Here is a 15,124-nt window from a genome sequence, read left to right as displayed (position 1 = left end):
TCTTAGGCATTTTCTGCAAGAGGAACTCCGGTACAGGAGACCATTACCGTGATAAACTCCAGGTTCCCATCTACGTTGATGGAGATGGAAAGTATATTTTTTCAACAGTTGAGGGGGTGGGAGTATTTTTCCAGCGAGGAAAAGCTGAAATACGTCCTCCTTTTTAAGACACCATACTGTCAAGATGCTGGATTAATTTAGAGCACGGACACACAAAGAACTTCAGAGCAAGTTAGACTGTGAATATACATTGCGTCTGCTGGTCTGCGGTCGCTGCCTGTGCACACCTTGGCTGTGTGAACATAAGGTGACTCGAATTAGACCACATGGCCCTTTGGTTTTGAAGGTTATCTGCATTTTTATCAGAGGCCAAGAACGTGTTTGTGTGTCTGTAGCCGTGCAAGTCGGCTGTTGCCGCCTGCCCTTCTCCGTAAGGGCAGCAGTCGCTCTCAGGAGCGCGCTGACAGCCGCTCCTGTTACGTGCGATGCGCAGCTCAGCGTGTGAGAAAACGAGTTAACACTGCATTAATTTAAAAGCAGATACAGCTGGTACGTAATGAAGAGATTGTACACACACACACAGATTCTGAGTTAGAGACAACCCCAGTTCTGCAGTAGCAGAAGGTGAGAATTTCAGGCTGATGTATTTATAGAGGTGCAGTGGGGCATGGCAGGGAGAAGTCAGCATTTAGTTTTAACTTGATTCTGTGATTCATGCAAACCAGATTTGGCCCCCTTACTGGACATTCCCAGTAAGCTGCGCTTCGGTGTAGCCCGGACCTGCGGCTGGGATCGGGGAGGGACCCTCGGCCTCTGCTGCCTCCCAGTAAGGGTGACGGGTTTGGCTGGTTCATCAGCCCTCCCAGCTCCAAAGGAGAATGGTCCCTTGCTGGGCTTTTCTTGCAGAGGTGTCATACACAAGAACTTTTTCTTTCACTTTTTAATAACATCTACTTTTTTTTCCAAGAGGTGGAATTGCTGGCCCCAAGTATGAAAGCGCTGGCATTGCTGTCTCGTCTTGCCAGCGTTTAGTTTCCCTCGGTCATGTTACAGGTTAGAAACAGAGCGAGGGTTAAACACTTTTACCAGCTGGTTAGACAGCAAAAGGATTGAGGCTTGGGAGAGAGATCCGGATGTCTCTTAATCTGTGAATTGTATTTTCTTAATATAGAGGAAGAAGAGCTCGAAGTGCCTTTGGAGGGGCTTGGATTTCAGCAGCAGGAGTCGCGGCTTTGTCAGCAGATGAAAATGGCCTCTGTTGCACCATCGCCAGAGCCAGCGTGCTGGCAAGTGGAGTCGGTGACCAGCACAAACTCGGGACACGTTTGTACCCAAGGTAGGAGCTTACTGTGCTTCATAGAATTCTGGAAATGGGTTGTTTGCTGTGGAGGAGTTGGTGGGAATTGATTGGATAGCTGTGGTGCATGTTCCTCAGTTTCCCTGCCTGCCTTTCAGCCAAGTATTCCAGAGCCTGGAGGCATTTGTGGCAACATCCCAGCCTCCTAGGGAAGTGCCTGTCGTCCCTTAAGGGTTATTCTTTTTGACGCATAACTCACATGGTGAATGCCACAGCAGCAAAGCCAAACAAAAAGCCTCCCAGCACCAGGCTGTTATCACGCTGGAGCGTTTGCGCATCCTTTGAAGTAGGATTTGTCTTTAAATTGAAATCTTTGATAGGGCAATGTGACAACACTTGGGATTGCACCAGTGGAATATTTAGCAGAAGGAAACTCATTTTCACAAAGCCTGACTCACTCTGAGTAAACATAAAAACCAGCATTAGAGTGGTTAATGCTTCCTATCCCTCCTCTGACCCCTTCCCAAGGGAAGCAGGAGTTTGTGTTTTAATTGAAAAAGATGTGAAGCTTCTTATTTCAGACGTCCGTGATCCAGATATTCACATTTGGGTGTCTCCGTAGTCCTTATTGGCAGGAAGCAGATTATCCTGTGTCTGATCACCGCGCTGCTCCTGGTGCTGCAGGCTGGGGTGCTGAGCTGCTGGTGGAGGGGGGTCCCTGCTCCGGGGGGAGCGGTGTCTCAGCTGCTGGGGCACTTCTTGCCTTCTCCCATACAGCTGAGAACATACCAGCCCATTTTCCATCCCTTAGCAGCGAGTTCCACCACTGGTGGTTTGCAGGACAGCATCGGGAAGCTGCCAGTTCATTTTGCTGTTTCAGTGGTGGCAGTTCCAGGACTCTGCAAGAGAAGGGTTTGACACCACCAAATCTGCAAATACTTGTATGAGCTCCTGTCATTATTGTCAGCCTGAGAAAGACCCTGATGTTCTCATTTGTATGGCTTTTAAAGCAATAGGTTTGATTCCATTATTAGTAAGAAATCAAGAAATTCTGTTTAACAGAATCTCAGTTTTTAATGTGAACTCTTCTGCTGGTTCTTGTGTGGATACTGGTTTGTGACATGCTAGTGCCTACAGAAGGGCCAGAGCCCTCTGTGCCTCATGAGATGGGCCCTGTCTGAGCACGATCACACTGTAAAGACCACAAGCTGAGGCACTTGGGAAATGCGTGGCAATTATGCTAACGAGCATGGGTGGCAGCAGCAGGGTTTGAAGAGGGTAATGAGGAAATTCTGACGAGGGGTTATGGTATATTTTTCTAAAATTGTTGAGGAATTGCTCTCTCAATAATTAAAGGCCGTGCTGTGGTGGAGGACACGGAGGCTCGCAAGTAAAGCTGAGGAGCTTTATTTGTTGTGTGACAGAAGGGAGAGTCAGTTAGGGAGGGCTGAGATGAGGTGGCGGCATCTGAAACAAGAGGGACAGTGGTGTTAGTAGTGGCTCTAGCTGGGTCGGTGCTGTGCTGCCACTTGCCGTGCTCGGCCAAACTGAGGTTCTGCTGCCCGCTGAAGTGGGGGTTTTAATTATTACTTGTTTCCAGTTGCCATTATAGAACGTTGAGGCACTTATTCTGTTTCTGAGCCTTAATTAAAGCAAGGCTTGAAGAAAGGCCTTTTGAGCCAGCCACGTGTCTAGCAATGCACTCTTCCCTCCTCTTTGACATCTGAAATCCTAGATCGCTTCCCAACATGTTTTTCTTATTATTTTCTGTTCAGCCTCCAGTTCCAAGCCTGAACTCGGCTCCGGTTCACAGACTTTGGGAAGTCAGCAGAACAAGACAGATGGCACCCGAATAAAAACTCGTGTTCTGCCCAACATGCCAAAGCTTTTCATACCTTCATCTGTCACCAAATTTCCACCTGAGATCACTGTCACTCCACCCACTCCCACCCTCCTTTCTCCAAAGGGCAGCATTTCAGAAGAGACCAAGCAAAAATTAAAGGTAACGAAAGGGAAACAGTAATTTTTTAGATTATTGTTTTTATCTTAATTCTCCCCTCAATGAAATACTTGTACAGAAGGAGCAACTGCTCCCATCACCAGTTCATAACTAGAGGTGGAATAAGTGATGGAAGAAGATGTTAGCTATTATCAGCAGGAGCCAGTTTTAACGGACTGGTGAATACTGGCCCTGGGTGAAATCGTGGCTGTTCTATTCCTTACCTCTTTTCTGAGGGAACTAGGGAAAAAAGGGGGTGAGGAAGTTGGTGCAGCCTTTGTGATTGTTAGGGTAGCGGGAGCTCCCGGAGTAGCAGTAGTGGGCAAGCCTACTGGTAAGTGTTTGGTAGTTTCACGTTAGGATGTCCTGTCTTTTATAGGAGTAAGAGAGCTATTGAATGTGAAGGTGTAGCACCCAGTTGGCTTTTATCCCTGTGATCATGGGTTTATCCTGACTATTCAGCAATATATTCTCTCTCTCTCTTTTTGGGATCAGTCTGCTATTTTGTCTGCTCAGTCTGCAGCGAATGTAAAGAAGGAGAGCCTTTGTCAGCCAGCTTTGGAAATATTAGAGACCTCGAGCCAGGAGTCCTCACTGGAAAGTGATACTGATGAAGATGATGACTACATGGACATATGAATGAATTCTGGCCATCATCAGCACCAACCATACAACCATCCTTCTTGTTGCCAGCATCCCTGGCAGTTGAAACATCTTCGCTGGCATTACTCTCCATTTTAATCTGCATCATTGTGTTCTTCACTCTCATTACCTTTGTTATCACCACTACCACTTGTATGGCCTTCAGAACCTTCGCCATTCTCCCCATCATGGTGCTTGACGGAAAGAATGATTGTTTACCGGGAAGTTCATTTAGACCTGCTGTCACCTTTAACTTCAGTAAACACAAGGATGCTTTGAGCTGCGATTCATATCTCTCTGCTTATCCTGCTTCTTCAAACCAGAGCCTTTAGAGTCACTCCAATAGCTCTCTTCTATAGCATTTTCCTCCTTTTAGTTGTCTTTTTGCATTTTCCCCGCTAGTTAAGTTTTTCTCCCTGTAGTTCAACAACCTGTCTCGCCATGCCGTGATCAGTCCAATGGCTTCTTTTAAGGCAAACAGAGTAGGAAAACTTTGCTCAGCTGGTGGAGTTTTTATTGCATCAAGGAAGTCCATGGCTTTTTTGTGGAGCAAGAAGGGTGAGCTGAGAGTCTGCACGGGGCTTTGTTGGAATTTGACTTAGCGGCAGTAGGCAAAGAACCAGCTTTTCCAGGCAGCCTGACGTTGGCCTCCTGTTTGTGCTCATTTCACACCGGTGTATGAGGTCCAGGAAAACGGATCTACCTGAGTGCTGGCTCACAGAACTGATCTTTCCAGCATTGTCTTACAGTCCTTTCTCTTCTAATGCCTTGGCCAAGTGTTTTGAATTGGGGGCTAGATATTTTTATGGTGGTATTGAAAAGACTTGGAACACTTCAATGCCATTTAAGTAATGTCTGTTTTTTACAGAACGACACGAAAAGGTGTTTTTTATCTCTCTGCAGTTGGACTGCTCGCAGTTATTTATATGAGAAAATAATGGTAACAAAGATCCTTTTTTTTTTCTACTAAATGTTAACTTTGTAAAATATTGAATGCAAACCATGCAAAAAAATCAGTCACACATTCTGCGTAGAGCTGTGCGCCCCCCATATATATATGTGTGTGTACATGTATATATGGCTGTCTGTGAGAAAGGGAAACGCAGACAGCTCGTGGTGGGGGATTGCTTGGGGTTTGGGGGAGGTGGATTTCTGTAAAAGGTGGAGCTTTGTATAAACTTTTGTTTTTTTCTAATAAAGTCAAAAGGCACTGTTGTCTGTGCTTGTCTGAGAGGGCAGGGCACCGTGGGGCTGGGAAGAGTGCCTCTCCTCCCCTCCTTTCGAGCCTTGGATCAGAGGGTGGTGGGGGAAACGCGGAGGGGGAAGCTACTTCCTTTCCTGACAACTGCCTGAACTCTTCGGATGGGTTTGGTCTCTGGGGACCCAACCCTGGGTTCACTTCCCTGTCAAGACATGACCTGAATTCTTTTTCACCTATCTGAGTATCTTTGAACGCCAATGAACAACACAAGGAGGGAGACGGCACGTGGGGCACCAGATCTCATGGAATCTCTGTACAATCGGTGCTTAGTCACTGCTACAGGGACTCATCCACCGTAAGAGCGGTGAGTGGGGGATAAAAAGCAGCATCAAACGGTGTATTGCAGGTCTGTTCTCATGTTCTTGGTTACTTGTTTTGAACAAAATGTACTTTATGAGCAAGTGAGCATGTCTGCGTTGGGCCTGTTAGCAACTGTTCGTGTCGCTGTGGCCAGTGATGGGCGAGCGGCCGGTGTGGAGGAGCTCAGGTACCCAGTGGCAAAAGCACTGAGGATTTCTGGCTCATGTAAATTCTTATGTGTATGGCTAACTTTAAGGTCACATTTAAATTTCTAAACCCCTGCTTCTTGCTTGGGTTTGTATGAAGAGGAAGAATTTAATTTTCCAAGTTGAATTTGCTCACTGGAAATGGTTGGTTTCCTGTATTATTTTAAATATTCCTTGGCATTGGACAGTTTGCCTTTTTTTTTTCCCCTCCAGAGTTTGCTAGAATACCTGATCTTGAGCTTGCTTCTGACTCTTAGTCCTGCGTTTTGAGGAGGATTTTGGGGTTTACTGGCTAAGGAAAGCTCGAACAGTAAGTACAGCTGTTCCTGTCAGACAGCCGAGCTTTGCTACTCTGCTGTAAGCTTATTTTAATCTGCAAATATGCAACTGCACAGCTTGTTTTATCCTGTATTCAAAACTCTTCCCTGTTTTTCTCCTTTTTCTTGTTAATCTCCGATCTTTTATTCCCATTGTGCTCTTGGGTCTCTCAAGGACTTGTTCTCGAGCTCAAGAAGTTACCGAGATTGAACTTCACAGGCCTTCAAGTCCCACCTTTTGCTACCATCGCTCAGACATAGCCCGTCTTCCACAACAGCTGCTGCTGCTGGAAGCTAAAGGAGCTGCTCTTCTGCATGCATGAAATCGTCGCTCTGTAAGTGCTGTTCATGTAGCGCTTCAGCTCGCAGAGCCTTGTTCTGGAGTGAAGATGCATTTCCACACAATGTCTGTGTGAAGCGTCGTTCCTAAAGGTGCTTAGAGCAAGAACTTCAAATCCTTACAAACAGTATTTACTTAATATGGCTAATTCCAAAGTCTGGCAATATGATTTTGTGGAAAAAAAGTGTTACAGTAAAACTACAATTAGCTGTGAGTTTACCTGAAGTAACTTTGATTGCATCTAACCCTGGTTATAGTTGCTCAGAATCCAAGTGCTGGCGAGGTTGCCTGTTGGTTGTAAGCACAACATTTGTCTCCAGGATGTGCTGGGTAACGTATCTTCAGAAATCTCCGTGCTCCCGGGGTCCTGATGTGCCAGGCACACCGAGGGCCGTTGCTGCTGCCTTTGGGGCGTTGGGTTGGGTTGGATTTTTCCCTGCGAAGCTGTAGGGACAGGAATGCCTGGTGCCCAAGGGAAACGTACAGGTACAGTCTGTGACCACAGGGAGGAGGAGGAGGCTTTGACTTCTTTTTTCTTTTCCTTTTCTTTTCCCTGCCAGTATTTGATTTAAAATCAAATCCGTTTTGGCTCCTGAAAAGCCAAACTGTTGAGACTTCCAGGCGAAACAGTTTCTGTTCCAAACTGAATGGAAAAATAAATGATTTTGAATGGGATGTTGCGAGTAATTTGTGGGCAGCTGATCTGCTGCCCCTGCTGTCCCTGGCACTGGTTTTCCTCCCAGTAAGACACGTTCCCCTGATCGCTGCCGGTGCGGGTCTGTAGTGCTGGGGTTTCATGGGGTTAATGCCATTTCTTTGCCTGGCACAAGGATCAGAGAAACCGTGTGTGGGTAAGACCATCAAGTATTTCCCTCCCTGGACTAGTGTTGTGCTAACAATTAATGTTGAGCACAGCTGTTATTAGTGGCTTCTGCCCACGGCTCAGAAATGCTGTTCTTCAGAAGCTAATGATGCTTCATTTCACACCAAATACGCCATCAAGGGACGTGCTGAGTATGTTCCTGAAGTTTGTCAGGTACGGGGATTGTCAAGTTTTAGCTCTCTCTCTCTTTTTTCTTTAATTAGAGTGAGATTTCCTCATGAATAATGAAATTAATGTATTTTGCAGCCAAAATAAACACCATATGGTCAGAGGAAAGGGACCAGGAGAAGATGAGGAAGGCGTGACAGCCAAAGCTGATTAGGAGACCAAATGGACTGAACGGAAACAGAGGAGCCAGGTGAGAACAGACAAAGCCTTCCCTTCCAGTGTGGGACTGCACCATTGTTTGGTTCAACAGGCTGGGTTTGTGCACCATCATGTACCTGCCTTGTGCACAGTGTTACACACAGAGCACAGCTCATGGCTGTTCCTGCAGGTGCTTGTCCTATTCTTTAAGGCAAAAGGTGGCAGGGTAGGTGAATTGGGATGTTCAGGAGAAAAAACATCCATAAATCTCCTGATCTCTTACTTGGCCATGTAGAGTTGGGATGAAAAAGCTTTGTTCTTGCAGTTGAAAGTGACGGTAAGAACTTCAGTGCAGGTGCTGAGTGCCAATTGCCATCTTTCCCTGTCTCCTGGCTGATGACAAGGAATCCACGGGGCTGAGCTTTGATGTGTGTCAGGATTTGGGGAGCAGCCTTGGGGTGCCGCGCCCCGGGCCGTACGAGCGCAGGTGCTGCCTCTGAGCTGCCCTGGGGGGACTCGGCTCTCGGTGTTGCAGGCACTGCACGTCTTGAAGGTGCCAGAGCAGCATCAGCGGTTTGTTGGCTTCAGGAGGACGGGCATTAACTCACCTGAATGGCTCTTTCACATGAACAGTTAGAGACTCCAGGTAAATCTCAGCAGAGCTTTAAAGACATCTCGCTGTTCCTTTATCTTCTGTATGTGTGAGGCTGACCCCCCATCAGCAAGGGCTTGTTAGCCAGCCCCAAAGCGCCCGCTCCAAAGCGGACGGAGAGCTCTCCAGCCCCCGTGCAGCGTTGTTTGAGTGCAGTGGGTGCCTGCCTGCCTGCAGGCGTCTTGGCCACAGCTGACCCTGAAGGAGTTGGGGCGACTCTAGATGGAACCTGCACGTTTGTTTGATCTCTTCCCACCTGTAAGCCTCTGTTCTGCACGCGTGAGCTGTTTGCCATGTCCTTAGGGGTTCGGTGCTCGCGGGGGCTGAGGGGCAGCTGGGATCGCAGCCTGGCAGCGCCGGAGCTGGGGGTGTCAAGGGCCTTTGTTGTGTATTATCTCAAAACTCTTTTCTATCCTGTGAATGGATTTGTCCCTGATAAAATGTCGTGTGTGAATAAGAAGAGGGCGGTGAGTGCATCTCCAGCTGTGTGCCCCGAGCTCCTCTGGCAGCACTAGAGGGGGCCCGAGGACAGGGGAGGGAGGGATGCAGGGGGGTGAGAGCAGCCAGCCCCAGCCCAGACCCTACAGTGGATGCCCAGGGTGGCTTTAAACTTCTGAAAGACTAAAATGCGGTGCCAGTTTTGACCTGCTGACTTCTAAGGGTTTCTGCTAGTGTAGCACACGTCCTTTCCGTGATGCAGCCAGCAGCAGAGCTTGATTTGCAAATACGCATTGCATGAGCTGCTGTCAAATACAGCGATGAACACCTCTGTTCAGTAAGTAAAGGATGTTGGATGAGCAGAAAAGCTTCATGCTTCAGAAGTGTTCTTTGATTCCTTGTACAGTAAATCACACCCAAGATTTAATTTCTGGAAGTTACATACTAAAAAGTCCAAAGAGTCACATTTTCTCTTCTAAATGCAAAGGTACATATAAAGAGTAACTTGTCAGTTCTCCAAGAACGGCCTCGCTTGTTAGTTGAGCCAACGTAAACCCACCAGGAATGTCAGAAAGCTGTAGTTTGTATATGGCAACCGGTCACTTAGCAATGTCTGGACTTTATATCATGTTTCCATTAAGTTTGAGTGAGTTAGGGAGAAAAAAAATAAGGATTATAAATTCCTAGTGGCAGTTACTGAGCTGACAACATGCATTTACAACGCTGCGCCCTCCAGTAATCGATGGAGCTCAAACAAATAACAGCGCTGCTTTGACTTCCCAACAGACAGCACTGCGGGAAGTGCTTCCTATGCTTGATGAGGAAATGGGCTTTCCTGGGAGCGGCACAAAGAGCCCGGCGGGTTGTCTCGCAGCCGGGAGCAGCGGCACAGGCTGCCTTTTCAGTGTGGCTTTCTTGACTCGTAGCAGCTCAGGATCACACGTCATAAAGTATCACTGCACAAAGAAGTGCAGGGGTTTCTGGTTGATGGTCTGGCTCCGTCGATCCCTTTGCTTTGCCGGCATAAAGGAGCCTTTCAGCTCTGCCGGTGCCGCTAGAACCAGCCACTGGCATCCCGGCAGCGCTTTCCGCTCCGTTCTTGTGAGCAGAGGGGTAGCAGAGGGGTAGCAGAGCCGTGGGTCTTGCTGGGGACACCAGCCAAGCCGAGGGCAGTTACTGATGCGCTCTGGGATGCGCCGTGATGCTTTTTGCTGTCTCTAAAATCAATCTTCCAGTGACCTGAACAAAGATTTCTCCTACAACAGCGAGTTTTGCCAGGCCCGTGCTTTTCTTTGGAAGTTAATGGAGCAGTTTTTCTCAAGAAAACCTGCTGGGCTGAGCTCCGATGGACGCGGGCATCGGCAGCTGCCGAGGGCGCACACGAGGGCACGGAACAGCGGCACGGGTTGAGGTGGCGGCTCTGGAGACGGTGCTGTCTAATTAATGAGCTCACTGCTAGACAAGGGATTATTCAATTAAAACGCAAGGAGAGTAAATAGCCTGTTCTTACATGCACTCCTGCTGCGTTTGCTTGTTTAATAAGGTGAACTTCTTGCGACTGCAGTGAAACTCAGTGATATTTACCCTGCTGATGTAACGCCCAGCGTGTGTGCACAGACACATCTCAGCGAGGGCAGCTCGGGGGCAAGGACGGCTCGGTGCCCAGCTGCCCTGTGACCTCAAACTGTGCAGGCAAATGAAAAAGCAGCGGTAAAGAGTATGAAAATATGGAAATGTGATTGTTAAGTGCAGAGTCTGCTAGGGAAGAGGGAGAGAGGAGGAGGAGAACTGACCTTCCTTCGTGCTTGCAAACTCAGAAGTTCAGAAGTGCTAAGGAAGTCGTCGTTTCCCAGTCAGTTCTCCCTCAAACTGTGAGGACTGTGGCACATTGCGGAGCTTTAGAGAGCAGCCCATGCTGTCTGCTTAAGCTCCAGGAAGGGAGATGATAACACGAAGTTCTGGTTAGTGGTATCTGTCTGGGTGTGATGCTGGGGGCAGGGGGTGCAGTAGCTGTTACTGATATTGCTGATGTTGTTCCAGCAGGGAAGTCCTGGTGGCTTTCAGAACAGCAGAATTAGTGGCATTTACTGCAGGTGATGAACTAGAGCTGACTCCTTCTCAGCGGTGGGTTCTGTACTTGGGTTTTGTCAGTGCTTGCTTTCTGTACCTATTCCGTAACACCACAATTAGTTTATTGGTTAAATGACAAGGGTCAAAGAACTGAGCTGTGCATCAGAGCTTTCCCACCAACTGCAGAGTTTTTCAATTCACCATTTCACTTCCATTTTCTGCCTCTGTAAAATGGAAACTTTGTGCAAAAAAAAACCCCAGCAACCAGCCTAAGGCTACCAAATGGCTCCTGAATTTGAAGCTGGGACATTTTTATGTATCTTGCATTATTTAAAATTTTATCTTCCAACCAATTTTAGTTAAAACTATGTGTTTTTCCATTTTGATTGAATGAACATTGATATCCACTGGGAACTGCTCCCCTAGTTGAGTTAAAGGAGAGCACACAATCACTGGGTTTTCTGTCGTGGTGAAGAACCCAGAGCTTCACAGGAGCAGAATTCTGGAGCAGACTAATACGTGTCTGCTCTCCTCAGTGTATGCTCAGTTTTTCGGAGTCCATAGCTCCAATTGCTGAGAAATTGGGATAATTCAGTGCAAGTCTTTTTTTACTTAGATTTTCAGTTTTTCCCATTCTCCAGCCGAAATTTCCTGTGTCTGGCAACTGTTTAACAATACGTTCCTAACTCTCCATTATGTCCTGCCTTACTCTCTTTTAGATGAAAGAGCCATGTGAAAAATGAATTCACCAACCTCTGTCACTGAATTTGAGTGATAATGTCAATGGAATTAGCACGTTGCCATTGGCGAGTGGGCTCCTGCGGCTGCGTAAACACCAAGGTAACACATGGCCAGGGTAGAAGACATGATGGCTCTGATACTGGTGGCTTGAGAATATTCTCCTTCTCCAGAATCCTGATGTCACCTTTGCCATCACTCTGGCCTAGGCAGGGGAAGAGGAGAGCTCCACCAAGCTCAGCGACATCTACCCTGCAGTGACGGCTCCCCCAGGAGCCAGAAGCTGGTCTGGTGTGAATTTTGTGTGGAAATATGGGATTTTATCTTTGTAAATCCTCAGCTGGGTCCAAAAGGCGATGGAGGAGCCTGAGCCCAGCAAGAGGATGCCAAAGGCAGAACCATGCAAGGGCTGCTACAGGGGTTTCTTTCTTCGCTGTGTCTCACCTTGCAGGTGGAACATGTCTGTGCAGCTCAGAGGGCTCCAAGCCGTCGGTCACTTGGTTTCTCAGGGAATTGCAACCAATGTCTTTAAGTCATTCAAGAACCTGATGTTCTTAACAACTTAAAAGCATTTGTCTGCTCTAGTAGGGCTAATTTTTAATGTATTTTTCTAAGGACATCTATCCAAAATGATGCTGGGCTTTTATATTCACAGCAGGGAGCATTGCAGGGTTTAAATATCCCTTTAATCACTAAGGATGTAATAAAAACAAGAAGAGTTCTTTGAGTCGCAGAGTGTTACCCAGGGAAAAAATCTACTCTGGAGCTTACAAATGTGAGCTGGAGAGACAAACTGGGCAATAAAATCCACCCGGACAGACCAAACCGCCTGAAAGTTGGTCTGTAGGTGCCCCTCAGGAGCTGGGAGCCGAGGGGGGAAAAGGCCATTCAGCACCTTGAGAGCCATAAGAGCCAGGCCATAAACATCTCAGTGTGCTGGGGAGGGGGAGGGAGCCGGCGCTGGGATCCTGGGGTTTGTACCCCTGGCTGAACAAAGAGGGAATTTGCTGGTAGGAGAGAACAGAGGAGAGAAAGGAGGCAGGGAAAGTGGCCACTGTGGTTGATTCTGTTGCTCCTGAGCATGTGACGGACTCGGCCCAGCCGTGCAGTCCAGCTTTGGTTCTCTTGGGGATCTGGAGGGATTCTGACCTGGGTGTTGTTACTGGGGCACCAGTATCGGTTTACTACCAGGTGATGAGTGAGGCAGGTGAGAAGAACAGCTCAGAGTTCATCCGAGGGCTTTCTGCCTGGCACGAACACGTGTTTCCAGCTCTGTGTCCCTGACCTCAGGCTTCCCTACAGCTGCCGTGTCTCCCATCATAGCACTCCGTACCAACTTCCCGAAACTCTCCTGCAGGATGCACTGCGTCCACTTGTCTCGGCATCTTTTTTTTTATAGCGATGCCATAAACAGCTCAGCTCCAGCTCTGCGGGTCGGTCAGACATCTGGGGTCTGGTGCCCTCCTCCCACGAGGGTCTGGTGCGCGCAGTCGTGTGTGCGGGATAGAAATTATAATTCCCTCTAGGAGGGAAAAAAGGACAGTAATAAAATCTTAATAAAATGAAATGTGATAAATTGTAAAATGCTCTGAATCAAACTCCACTGCATGGTGTTTAATTGTTCTCTTCTCCTGCTTTGGTGATGTTGATGGTCTTCCTCAAACCTTCAGTGGGTGATGCTGGTGGAGCTGAGCTCTGAGGTCTGTACAGGCTTTAGTTCTACATTCCAAAACCTTTAAAAATCTGAGCTCATTCCCGTGATGGGGGATTGCCCCAGTAACCCATGGCTGTTCTGAGAGCAGAGGCTGCTGGGTGCCCTTGGCCCTTGGCTGGGCTGCCAAGCTGCTACTGCTGCCCAGCCCTTTCTGCATGGATCCGTTTGTGGATTTGAGGGGATGGGGTGCTGAGCTGTGTCTGAGCCGCACAAAGGGCCGGCAGGAAAGCCCTGCACCTAACATCAGGAGTCTGAAAACTTGAAAGGGCTCTAGACAGAAATATTTTGCATTTGACTCTGGACTGCAGCCTTTGAGGCCAAACTCAGCCCCCAGTGTGAAGTGGCTGCTAAGTATTGCCCTCCTTGTCTCGATGCTAACGAAGGGTGAAGGGTGCATATTCCAGGGGCTGGGGAGGCGGATATGGTGCAGGGGAGACCAGCATCCTCTGAGCATCCTCCTCCCTTTGGCTCAGGAGCCTTTAGCCAGGTACCTCCATCCACAAACCTGCAAGAGGAAAAGCCTTGTGTTAAACTTACAGTAGACAACTTTTCATTTATGTGAGCCGCTTTCACAGGCTCCCTCCCAACAGATCCCGTCCTGCTGCGAGCCAGGCTCCTCCAGGGTGGGTGCCTGGGCCCCGGGATCCTGGTGGGAATTCACGGTGAGCTGTTACCAACAGGCCCTCCCCAGCACACCCATTTGTTTCACCAAATGTGATTTTTGCTTTCTGAGAGCACAGGGAAGGTTTGGGCTGTGATACGTTTTGGGGCTCGGCATGGGGTTTCCAGCCCCCAGTCTGCCCGTGTCCGCGTGGCGATGGGCATGGACCGTGCCAGAAAACACCAGACAAGCTTTCCCAGGAAAAAGCAATCAAGCCCAACTGTAAAATGTGGGGGAAAAAAGGTGCTGTTCCCCATCGTGAGAAGAAAACATTGTTCTGTGAGCTGCCCTAAGGAGCTCGGCAGGGACTGTTCCTGCCGCAGGACAGGAGATGGTGTGCACCTCTTCTCCAGACAATCTCAAAGCACTGGGCAAGCTTTTCCCATTCGTGCAGCCTGAGCACTTTAATGAAGTATGAAAGTAAGTGGCTGTTGGCACAGGGCTATCTATGTATTTTATTTTGGGTCCTGTTAGTAACACGCTGTCCTTCTGTGTTTTCAGTATCCATCCTGTGCAGATGGCAGAGTGTCCAGCGTAAGGAGCTGCCCGGATGCCCTGGGACCCTGGTCCACGTGTGTCAGCCACCATCTGCTCGGTGAGTGCCGGTTAAAGGCAGTGAGGCCGTCTTCGTGTGTCAGTGGGGAGACTCTCAAATCTAGTTCACACTTCATGTTACTGCTCCTCGCTCGTGCGAGACAGCACTGCTTCCCTAGAGCTCGGGTTTATCAGAGCTGATACGGTCATGCAGAAGCCTTCAGGGGTTGGGTTGCTGGCTACTGCGCTCCGAGACCAGCTCTTTGCAGAGGTCACTGTCACTAATCTGGGTTGCTGCTGCATTTCAGCAGGTTTCTGGACAGTAGCTCTGAGCCTCGCTCTTGAGCCTGATCTCGGGGCAGAAGGCTGGGTGGAGGTGGTGCAGCCTGCGCAGCCGCTCAGACCCTGACAGCGATAGCCTCCTGCTAGCTGACGCCGTTATCTCTTCTCCTGAAGTCTGTGGGCCTCGGTCACCAGAGATGGTGAGGTGGTCACATCCTCTCCAAGAGCTCCCAGTTTGGAAGCAGGAATGGGGATGGTGTGTGTGGAGTGGATCCCTGCAGGGCCCTGCTGAGGGTTAAGGGTTAAAGATTCACACGCCAAAAAACATTTGCCTCTGCAACCTAGAGGGGAATGTTTCTTTCTAATCACCTCCTCAAAGAGATGCAAAGCAAAAGCTCTTCAGCCTCTGCTTTTGTCATCACATCCCCTCCCTGGGCTGCGGTTAGAGCTGGGCACAGTGCATTTGTAGCTGTGAACGAGCAGA

The 15,124-nt window shown here is 48.6% G+C and overlaps 1 protein-coding gene across 6 annotated transcripts in view; it reads left to right on the top strand.

The window, feature by feature from the left end:
- The window catches only part of CABIN1 (calcineurin binding protein 1), an 83,037-nt gene extending 77,899 nt beyond the window's left edge, over positions 1-5,138 (top strand). For 5 of the 6 annotated variants that reach the window (XM_069871385.1, XM_069871387.1, XM_069871388.1 and 2 more), the window contains 3 exons: positions 1,172-1,336; positions 3,073-3,299; positions 3,792-5,136. In XM_069871385.1, coding sequence (XP_069727486.1) covers positions 1,172-1,336; positions 3,073-3,299; positions 3,792-3,935 — 536 coding nt within the window. In that variant the 3' untranslated portion in view covers positions 3,936-5,136. Of the gene's footprint in view, positions 1-1,171; positions 1,337-3,072; positions 3,300-3,791 lie in introns of all 6 variants that reach the window. The other variant, XM_069871390.1, reaches the window with a different exon arrangement.
- Positions 5,139-15,124: the final 9,986 nt, after the last annotated feature.

The sequence above is a fragment of the Phaenicophaeus curvirostris genome, chromosome 17 (assembly GCF_032191515.1).
Source record: "Phaenicophaeus curvirostris isolate KB17595 chromosome 17, BPBGC_Pcur_1.0, whole genome shotgun sequence".
Lineage (NCBI taxonomy): Eukaryota > Metazoa > Chordata > Aves > Cuculiformes > Cuculidae > Phaenicophaeus > Phaenicophaeus curvirostris.
The sequence above is the reverse complement of the archived record's forward strand: the minus strand, read 5'-3'. Positions and strand labels throughout refer to the sequence as shown.